Genomic DNA, 10,810 nt, shown 5'->3' on the forward strand with positions numbered 1-10,810 from the left:
ACAGCCAAGTGAGAGAAAGAGGGAGGAAGATGTAAGGAATGGGAGACCTTCCCAGCCTGGAGTGAGTGTGACCAGGGAGGTCAGACTCTGTGGCTGCTGCTCAGCCCCTCTCAGCCCCTCAGCCTCTCAGACAGGGCCATATGCTCTGGGCTGAGTGCGATCTTGCTTTTTCAAGATTTGCACATTTTGAACACCAGGCTGCTGCAAAATGAAAGTCAGCTGCTGCATTTGTTTCCCAGCCAAAGACATGGAAACCTGTTCCCTTTCTAGAATAAAAAGCCAACTGGAATTGTTCAGAGTGATTGTGCGTACATGTGACTTCCTTCTGTGCTAATGTCAGAACTATGGGAAGAGGAGAGGCTTCCTCACTTCATGGAGTCAGGTCAGAAACACAATGAAATATTTAGTTGGGCAAATCAATAAGTAAAGATAGTCAAGGAAGTTCTGAGTAGGAGGGGAATCTTTCATCTTAACATCTTATCTAGAAGTTCTTCCATAATATCCCTTCAGGTTTCTGAGATCAGTTGAATTGTGAAGAGCCAGGTGGGTGGCTGAGCACAGAGCTTCCAGGAGATTCCATGGTGTTAGGATAACGCTTGTGCTGTCTCCGTCACACGGGGCTCTGTGCATTCCTTCCAGGAGGTGCAGTACTGAATGCAGAATTCTGAGGTTTGCTCAGACACATGTTAAACTGTCAGAAAGACGCTGACATCACTGGGAGTCTGAGAATTGTCCCAACACTCGGAAACATGTTACGGCGTGCTTTGACAAAAGACCAAATCAACTTCTTTATTAGGTAACCACCTCATACCATAAAACATCAGAGACAGCTTACAAGAAACACATACTTGATTAGGGTGAAATATAAATAAAAAGTACAAAATTAGACCAGGGGAAATATAAATTAGTGGGGCAGGTCAGCACAGGTGGTAAGCAGAAGCACTTCTGATGGGGCTGCAACTGACTAGATGAAATTGAATTAAGATAAAAATAAAGCCCTGCCCTTGGGAATCAAGAAATAAATAATCCACAGACAGCACAGCAGAGGCCTAGCTTGCTTCTCAGAAGAACACCCAGAGAGTTTCTGTTGACAAGAAGTGCCACGTGAGCCCCCGCGTGGCCTGGCTGTCTGTGCCAATGAGTGGGGCCGTGCTCATAGTACCCAGTGTCCAGCACCAAGGAGGGCAGCCTCTCACACTCAACATTGGCTGGGCATCTGCTTTGGCAACCAACGTGTTGAAATCTGCTACCATGTGCCAACTGGACGAAACTAAGAGATGGATGAGGTAGAGTCTCCAGAGCTCCCTAGTCCATTCAAAGAGCTGAGGAGGAGTAGCAATAATGCTGGCAGGAGATTCCATGTGGATTTCTGTGCTTGGTTCCAAGTTCTGGTTTTTGAAGGGACATTGACAAAAGAAGAAGCAGGAGACAGGACATCTCTGTTATTGTCTAAGCCCACAGCAAGGTTGCTGCCCTAAAAGCTCCAGTTCAAGAACATCAAGGCTTCCCAGGCTCTCCTAAATCAGCAGGGGCACCAACAGTGGAGTCAGTAGCCTGTACAGGATGCTGGAGGCTTGATGGAGTCTTTATCATGGTTTATTATGGGTTTATCCCATTCTCCAAAGCAGTGGGAGATGCCCATCTTGCAGAATCCCGGCATCCCTAGCCAGCCTCGGGTTCCTCTGGGGCACTGTTGAATGAGGGGTTGCAAAAAGGCATCTTCTTACATAGGTGCTTCTCCATCAGAAAGGACTTCTGTTGAATAAACAAAGACAAAATGGATCAGCCCAAGATTGGACTATGTCCTTTCAAGCCTGTGTGGGGTGAACCAGCCTGGTTCCCGCAGTCAGCCAGACCTGGGGTTCGATGCTGGGGCTGCCCTTCAGCAGCACCACTTCTGTGGGCCAGTCATGGAATCACACTGAGACTCAGTTTCCCAACCGGATATTGGGGATTTGGATCCCAACTCAAGAGATGTGAACATCTGATGAGACCACGAAATAAAGTAGATGTTTTTCCCAGTAAGTACTGAGGTACTCATCATACCTTTCCTTACAGGCAAAGCTCATCTCTCTCTGGTTTCTGGATTTTGACCCCCACCTCCGCCTTGGACATGGCCAGGCATCCGTCTGTTTTTGTTTGTAACTCTGATGTCCTCCTTTCCTCTCTACTGGCTCCTCTCCTCCACTTGCCATCCACTGAAAACATCACACTTCAGACCAGCTGTGCCATCACATCCTTACCCTTGTCATTTCATTACCAAATATTTTGAAGACTGATCTGCACTCAGTCCATATACATCTTAGCAGACACTCTGTAAGCAGCACTAGTTTCATTTTTGCCCTCACCATTTACTGATAAAGACTCATTGCCAAGTCCAGTCACCTTTCCTGAGGACACATACTTTTTGACAGCTCCGAAGTGCTGGACGGTCAGGCCCCCCACTCTTTGTATCATGTCTCCCTTCCCCCTCTTTGTCACCCGCCCAGTGTTGCTGCCTTATTACTACTGGGAACTTCTCTCCGGGCTCCCCAACCTGCCTTCCTTCCCATTCCTGCCTCCCATTCCCCAAAAGCAAACATGGCTCAGGGTTTTGACTTGGACCTCTATGGAAGGTAACCACGACTACCTCAGGGCAGCAAACTGTTTCTGTAAAAGGCCAGATAGTGAGTATTTTAGGCACTGCAGGCTGAACAGTCTCTGTTGTATTTCCTCAACTCTGTCGTGATAGCATCAGGTAGCCTTACAGGAATGAGTGGCCCTGACTGTGTTCCCACAAAAACCCTATTTATAAAGCAGAAGGGCCAGCTCTGGCCCATGGGCAGCAGCTTGCCAGCCCTGAGTCCAGTGTAAAGTGTATGAACAATAGGATCCGATACACCTGCTTTCACAGTTTGGCTCCATCACTCACTAGTTCCATCATGTTGGACAAGTTTTTTTAGTCTCTATGCTCCCTACTGTGCTTATTGTAAAAGGGAATACTAATAATAATAAACTTTTTTCACAGTGTTGTTGAAGGGTGAACTGCAATAATGTGCCTCTTTCAGTGAAAAAGGGACATCTCAGGGTTCCTCCCTGTACCTTCCTTGCTTCCTTCTGTCCATTCCCCACTCCCCATGCCATGCTTTCTTCCCATCTCCCCCTGCCTCCCTACCCTCTACAATCTCATTCACACTCATGCCTGCAGCCCCTACGTCCATCCCCATGCCTGATGTCCCTTCTGAGTTTAAAATCTGCACATTCAGTGCCAGTTGGGCAGTTCTGTTCATAGACACCATCTCCACCTCAGACCCTGCATGTGCAAAGGACAACACATCACTTTAGCTGAACCTGTGCCTTTTCCCGACCTCCCTAGTTCAGGGGGTGGCAATGCTTTCCTAAGCTGCTGACACCACCGTGACCCACTGGTCCTGTCTGGCCTCCTCCTGTCCTTGGCAGCCATCTCAGCAGTTCACTTTCATGGCCTTCCCCCTGACCTTTCTCAGTGGTCTTCCTTTCTCCATGCCCGTTCTGCACATGACACCAAGTTACTCTTGCTCAGGCCCTGCCTAGCTGTGCCACTCTCTGGTCCCTGAAGTTATTGATAGCTCCCCAGGCATCAGATCCTTATCTGGCTTCCACCCTAACCCTGGTCACAGGCCTACTCACTCTTTCTGTGACACTTAATTCTCCCCATTCTGCAGCCCTCCTTCTGGCTCTCCCAAAATGCCATCTCTGCATGCCTCATTCTTACTTGTTCGCCAGGACCCAGGCCAGTGATCTGAAGCCACCCAGCCCCTTTTCCCACACAGCGGGTAAGATCTCTCCCTCACCTTGGCTCCTGGAGGCTGTGCAAGCCCATGCTTATCTCATGGCATGCATTTTCCATTTTCCGTGTGCTTTTGTGAGGTGTTGCATACCTGTTTTATCTCTCCCTCTAGATTACAGATTCCTCCGGGGTGGGGGAGTGTTTGGCTCTCTGTGTGGCCCCAGCACACAGCCTTTTTACCTGGCTCTGCTCTGAATCACCTTGGCAACTCAGAGTCTGTGTGGGGGAAGTCGATGCTGAGGAGTAGGCCTCCTTTGCCACTGCTCAGGGCTGTGAGACTTCCATGCCTTCCGGCTTTGGTTGCTGGGGAGTGGTGTGTACATGTGCATGTGGCAGGTGTGCAGGGCTGTGTGTGTATGAATAGGATGGGTGTGGTATGGAGGCTATGTGAGTGTGAGGTGTGTATGTGCGGTTGCGTTGGTGTGTATTTGTTGGCAGTGGGGGGATGCATGTGCAGTGTATGGGTGTTGCTCTGTATGTAAGGTGTAGTGAGAATATGGGTGTGGGAAGAGCTGATCCATGTACAGGAGTGTATGTGTGGAGGTGTGTGTGGGCAATGGGAGAGGTAGGTGTGTGTGTGTTTGTGAGGCCTATATGAGGGGAACATGGGTGCATGCACATGAGGGGAAATGTGTGTGGAGGAAGGAGGTGTTCATTTTTGTGTGTGGCATGTGTGCATGTATTTGTGGGGGAGTGTATGTAAACTTATACATTCTTCTAAAAGGATAAGACTCCTCACCTGACTTTTTCTATGAGAAATGCCCAGGAAGTAGAACAAAGAGCAGACAAAGCTTCAGAAAGTTCAGTGACCAAGTGACAAAAATCAGGCAGCACGATGTCTTGCTTGGTCTATAGTTGGGCTATTAAAACAAGCCACTCGTCCCTGAAGCTCCTGAGGGGCCCTTGGAGGTTTCATGGCCACATGGTCTTCAGAGAACCCTGCAAACAGCAGGCTGAGGGATGCGGGGAGCCAGGCCCTGGCCTGTCCTCACTGGTATTTTGTCCCACACTTCATGCTGGGGGTAGGGTGGAGGGGGTATCCTAGCTAACTAGACTCTGAGACTCTGAAGGATGAGCTCAGAAGGGCAGCATCAGGCTCTGAATTCAAAGAGCCTGCGCTCTTTCTTTGAGTCCGGTCTGCAGATCATGGACTCGCAGAACCAGTTACAAACTCCCTGTAAACCATGGACGTGTTCAGAGATTACATCCAGGACAAAGGTCACAATGTAAGGGGACTGAGACAGCTGTTATCAGAAATATCTTTTAGCGTCAGAACTTGCGTTCACATGAAGCCTCATGTAAAAGTTCAGTGGATAAAATGGGACAAACCCAGCACAACTGTGTTGGGTGCACCTGTGTGCTGGGGGGTGGGTGGGGGGTGGGATTTCTGCCTGCTCACCCTCCAGCCCCGGAGTGGCCTTGCCAGAACACAGTTCAAAACCTCTTCCGAGGACCAAATCTCCTCTAAAGAGAAGTAAAATGACTTGCCCAGGGTCACCCAGGGTGGTGGGGGGCAATTCCTGTAAGTGGGCAGGCTGCCGACTGGCAGGTCCCAGCCCCTATCCACCTGTCACTCTAAGCCGGCCTCAGACAGTGCAGGGGGTGGAGGGCCTGGGGGAGGTGAGACGCATGAATGGGCAGGCTGGCTTTGAGGGTCCCGTGGAACATATGGAACGTGGGGACTGAAAAGGTGAAAGTGAAATTTGCCTGATTGCATCCAATGGAGAATGCAGGGGGCTCACAGCTTTGAAGTCCCCTTGGGCCTAGACGGAAGCCTGGTGTTCTGGGGCTGCTCTCACTCTCACACGCTGAAAAGTCTTCATGCTGTCCACCATCTTAAGAATGGTCATAATGCTTCAGGGATATCAGACTCAGAGAAAGGTTCCACCCCTCTGTAATGACGTACCAGTTACCTGCATCGTGACAGCGGTTCACTTAATCACCACTGGTACAGTGCTGTGGGCAATATCCTTATGAGTTACATGCTATTAGTAACACCCTCTCTGAAATAAGGGTTATTATTAGCACCATCTCTATCATGCATATTTGGAAATGAGGGCATAGAAAGGTAAAGGAGCTTGCCCCAGGTCACACAGCTAGGAAGGAACAAAACTGGACTCAAACCAGGAAGTCTGGGTCTTGGCTCGTGCTCTTCACGGCAGGGCAACTGAGCTTCTGTCTTTTCAATGAGAGAGGGACATTCAGGGCAAGGAGCCCCATACTGTGACCCCTTGTTGTTGGGACAAGTGACATAACTCCCCAAATGAGCTGGAACTGGTGATCATCATCATTGTCGTTATCTTGCTTAGGTGTCTAATAGGTTCTCATTGTTCTTAAAATAATGGCCAACATCTTTCAGAGGGCCTTCAAGGCTCCTCCTGATCTGGCGCCTGCCTACAGCAGGGCCCACACCCTCTCTTGCACTTGCCTTCTGCTCTTCTATTGTCCTGCTGTCTTTAGTTCACTGCTAACCCAGGACCTTTGCTCAAGCCACTGCCTCTTCCTGACAGATTCCACCTTCTGGGTCAGTCTCCCTGGAGCATTCCAGTAGAGAGGTGCTCCTTATCTTCCTAGCCCTCACCCGACCCTTCGCTGTACCCATTAGTGAGAGTGTTTGGTTAGTGTCCACCTCTCCCCTGACCGGAAACCCACCGTGGGTAGAGACCTTGTGTGACTTATTCTTCACAGCACCTCCAGGACCTTGCACAGTGCCTGACACTCTTGTGAGTGAGCAAACAAATTAGGGGTCCCTTCTTGCCTTGATGTTTCATAATGCAAACCATGAAGTGACCCCCACCATTACCAACTTGGGTACTCCTCTAGGTGAATTTATTCACCCCAGAGTCAATGTTTACTAACAACATTTGACATGGGTAGAAACCACATTGTTTGCAAAGAGCTTTAGCCAGCCTTCCTTACTTTTGATCCTTGCAACAACAAGGGAAGGTAATATTATGCTCATTTTACAGATGAGGATGCTGAGGCTCAGGGCACCACATGTGACCGTGTTCATGTCACCCAGTGAACAAGCGCTGCTCGGAACCAGACGCAGGCATCGTGACTTCTCATCTCTCTTTCTTTCACTGGCCAGGGGCCACCTCACCACCCTTCTAAATCTTCTTCAGATTGCTGGTCTCCTCTCTCAGCTCTAAGGTTCAGATGGAATTCCTCAGAGAAGACACGATGATTATTTCCTCCTTCCAAGCCAGCAATGACCTTTGCTCTTACATCCTAACTCAAAAAGGAGTGCCCAACTGTGTCTGTGAGCAGGTCCCTGCCCACCTCGGGTGGGGTAGATAACAATCTCCCACACACCAGGGCTTGGATCTCAGTCCCTTGAGAGGAGCTGCCTACCTCTAGGTCAGGGTTTGAGGGCCAGACCAGCTCTATCTTTTAGGTTCCATGTCCCTGTGAAAAGTCTTACACTTATCTGCCTCCTTGGTTACACATGGTCAACCGAGCCACTGGCCTGGCTGAAAAGTGCAGCTCGACCAAGGAAATAGTCAGCCTTGGTCTCTCAACTTTGAGGTCTTCCAGGGTGGCTTGGGAAGGTGTTGACCTCATGAGAGGAGGGTGCCTGAGGAGGATGGGCTCGGGGAGGAGGCAGGGCTACTAGAATGGACATACAGGCAGATCCTGACCCCATCCTGCATGTCCTGTCAGGGTAGGTGCAGGGAGGAAGCAAGCAAGAAGGGCCATTCTGGGGGCTCTGCTCTGTTTCCTCCCACTCAGGCCAGTTTGTACCCCTGCTAGGGCACTTCCACTGTCGGGAAACTCCTCCCAGTGCCAGAGGCTTTTCTCTCCAGCAGGATTCTCCCCACTAGACAGTCCAGATGAGCCCTTTTCTTCCAAGTGCTAAGGTAAAGGGAGACCTTCCTGTTCTGCATGGCAGAACCCTCCAGGAAGTATCAGAAGTGGGATAGGCTCAGGAGTCTCTCTTTCCAGTTTCCATAAGGAAAAGGATCCTCAGGGGAGAAAATAGCTGCCCTGCGTTCTTCTGGTCAGCCTGAGCCCAGGCTGACAGAACCCCTGCTGGGTGGAGTCTTCCTGCTGCTTGCCCATTCAGCCTCCGAAGACCTGAACCTGTTCATTTGAGCCTGCCTGGCCACTGTGCCAGGGAGGTCTCATGTGCACTTACCTGGTCCCTGTCTGGGCATTTTGGGTGAGAGTGGCAACATGTCCCTGCTCCTCCGACTGCTAGCAGCTCCAGGTTCACAGGAAGCCTGTGTCCTTTCTCCTCAGCTGATGGCCAAACTACAAGTCCAGTTTCTCAAGAGGCAGCTCAATATTGAAGGAATACCAGGTGATCCAGAACAGTAGGCTGAAAGCCAGGGTCAGAGAACCCGTGTAGACCAAGAAGTCCCAGTAATCGAGTGAGGCCAAGATGCCCACAAGCAAAAGCACCAGGCCCAGGGTGTCCAGTAGGAGGGCCAAGAGGAGGAGGAGGGCACACCGCCCAGGGTTGCATCTTCCCCAGGGGCCCCCCAGGAGCATTGCCCTGGAGCAGGGGCAGCAGGGGCAGCGTGAGGAGCTCAGCTGCACGCCCAGAGCTGATGTGGCAGGCTCGCCTCCCGCTGCCTTCTCTCTCCACTGGGTGTGAGCAAATGAGTGAGCCGTCTGTCTGGAGCCACGAGGAAGTACACGTGGGTCTACCTTTATGAGCACGGCAGCCGGTGGGGCAGGTTAGTTCTTAACTGTTTCACGGCTCAGCAATGATCCTGATCAAAACAGCCTGACATCACTGCTCATGGGAGTGCATTGCTGGGGCAACCAGGTTACACGGCAGAGGAAGAGTTGGCGTGCCCTTGGATGGATTTGCAAAGTCCGGGGACTAGGAACATGTGGGCTGGCAGAGGGGCTGCCCTGTGCCCTCTGCTCTGCCTCTCAGCTCTTGGGCAAGCCCTGCTGAGTGACTGGGACACAGTTTCTTCAACTCATGTGATGGGGGGGGGCTTCTCATACTTTTTGCCACTTCTGCCCTATTCTGTCTCATGGGGACCGGAGGTTTTATGTGAAAGGCATGGAAGAGGGTTTATGGACATAAAGAGATTTTGAAATGTGCTGTAAGAATTGGTCAGTATTAGCCAAAGAAGTTTCATGCGTCTTGTAGCTTCTCTGCTCTGGAGCCCTGAGGACCTGTGCTTCTTTCTTCCACTCAGGCTCATCCCTGAGGCAAGAAAGACTGAGATGACAGAGAGGGTACGACAGGAAGAGAAGAGATTTGGCTTCCGTCTGTGGTCAGCTGGGTGCGTACTGAAAGCAACTCCAGGCAAAAGTCAACGAATGTTTACCTGGTTCTCTGCACTTTTTAGATGGACTAAGTTCATGTTTGCTTTCTGTCTCAGCGACACTCCACGCGTCTCCAAGGGGTTATGTATAAAATGAATAGTCTTATAACCATGCCATTCACAGGGTGTTCAGAATGAACATCAACTGAGAAAAGTGCAGCGACAGTCCTCAGCCATCTCTACAGGGCCACAGACTCCCTCCCCAGCCCCAGCTAACTGCCTTGCACTGGGTGCCAAACCTCTCTGGGACTCACTTTCCCCATACAACTGAAAGAAAAAATTTCTACTCTTTCTTTTACCTTCTCCAGTGGGTGAGAATAAAAAGGTGATTCAAATGTAGTTTCCTATGCATAAAATAAGCCAGGATGAATGGAGAACTTGCAGATAAAAGTAGTGGGGAGGGCTACAGTTATGTAAGTTATAGGTTATGGGATCTGAAGCACCACGAGACTTGACTCAAGCTAGGTAGACAGTCTGGATCATCTCAAAGCGAGGAGCAGCTGAGGCCAATCTCCCACCCGTATTAGCATCCTTTTCCTAGTGTGTCCTCAGAAGTGGTTAGATGCGAATCCCTGGGGACCCCTGCCGGGGATGGAGATGCCATGGCTCTTCAGATGTCTCAGCCCAGTGTTGACTGGCAGAATTTCCTGGGAAGAACAGCTGATGGGTAGCAATAGTTTTGCAGATGGGGACTGAGTCCCTGGCTGCACCTGTGCAGGCTGGCACGTCCCAGCTGGCTGGCTACAGGTTCTTGGGGTCTTTTGCAGAGACCAGTGTGTGTATGTATGAACAACAATTTTAGTGTTAAAATTTCTGTGTGCCAGGAAGTCTCGGGGTCCTGGACCAGGTGGGATGGTTGGTCACCCTGCTTCCATCTGACATCAGGTGATGGGTCAAGAGAAGCTGGGAATAGGGAGTTCTTTCCTGTCCACCCAGTGCAGATCAGCTTCCCTCAACACAGACCCCCAGCATCTAGGGGAACACTGGTCCCCCAGGTTCTGCATCTCCTCAACATTTTTATTGCTACTATTTACACACACACACACACACACACACACACACACACACACACGGGTTTCCAGTGGAAAATATGGTGATGTGTTTACCAAGTAAAGGAACACAATGGGAAGCACTTACGATTTTGGTGTCCAGACCTGATCAGCATCCACTTCTTGGTGTCCATGCTCCAGAACCATACACACCCCTCTGTCTGACAGAAATGGCCTGCAGCAGGTGCTGTGGCCTCTGCCTGCCATTCCTTTCAACAATACCTGCTGTGCTTGGTACAGCTAACCTCGGCCCCCCCAGGAGGCAACCCAGGCTGCGGGAGCCCTGCACACCTGCCTGGTGAGTCTTCCCTGCTCTCCCTCCTGATGTTCCAGCTCCTGAGTATTGAGGCGGCCAAGGTACTTATACAGCTAGCAGAGAGGGACAGGGATGGCTGATGAAAAGCCAGGTGAGACTCAGCCCTGGGTGCGGTCAGACTGGAGGAGGAGATGGGAGACAAGAGCAGCAGGGAGAGTGACTAGTGGTGTGGGAAACAGAAGCAGCCTGGGGTGAAGGCTTGCCCAGACCAAAGGCTGGTCATTAGCAAGAAACCTTCACTTGACTTGACAGAGGGCAGTGTGCTGTCCCCAGTTTTAACAAGAATGATGCCACCACAATCCTCCTCCCTCAGATGGCCTTCGGGACGGGTCCGCTTGTCCAGCCTGGT

At 50.7% G+C, this 10,810-nt stretch overlaps 1 protein-coding gene across 1 annotated transcript; it reads right to left on the reverse strand.

Moving 5' to 3' along the window:
- Positions 1 to 752: 752 nt before the first annotated feature.
- On the reverse strand, positions 753 to 8,421 carry TMEM238L (transmembrane protein 238 like). Its single transcript, XM_045824499.1, has 2 exons — positions 7,947 to 8,421; positions 753 to 1,755 (listed from the first exon to the last, which is right to left on the reverse strand). The coding sequence occupies exon 1, from the start codon at positions 8,300 to 8,302 to the stop codon at positions 8,063 to 8,065; it is 240 nt and encodes a 79-aa protein (XP_045680455.1). The 5' UTR covers positions 8,303 to 8,421; the 3' UTR covers positions 753 to 1,755; positions 7,947 to 8,062.
- Positions 8,422 to 10,810: the final 2,389 nt, after the last annotated feature.

The sequence above is a fragment of the Phyllostomus hastatus genome, unplaced genomic scaffold (assembly GCF_019186645.2).
Source record: "Phyllostomus hastatus isolate PE091 unplaced genomic scaffold, TTU_PhHast_1.1 phas_scaffold_55, whole genome shotgun sequence".
Lineage (NCBI taxonomy): Eukaryota > Metazoa > Chordata > Mammalia > Chiroptera > Phyllostomidae > Phyllostomus > Phyllostomus hastatus.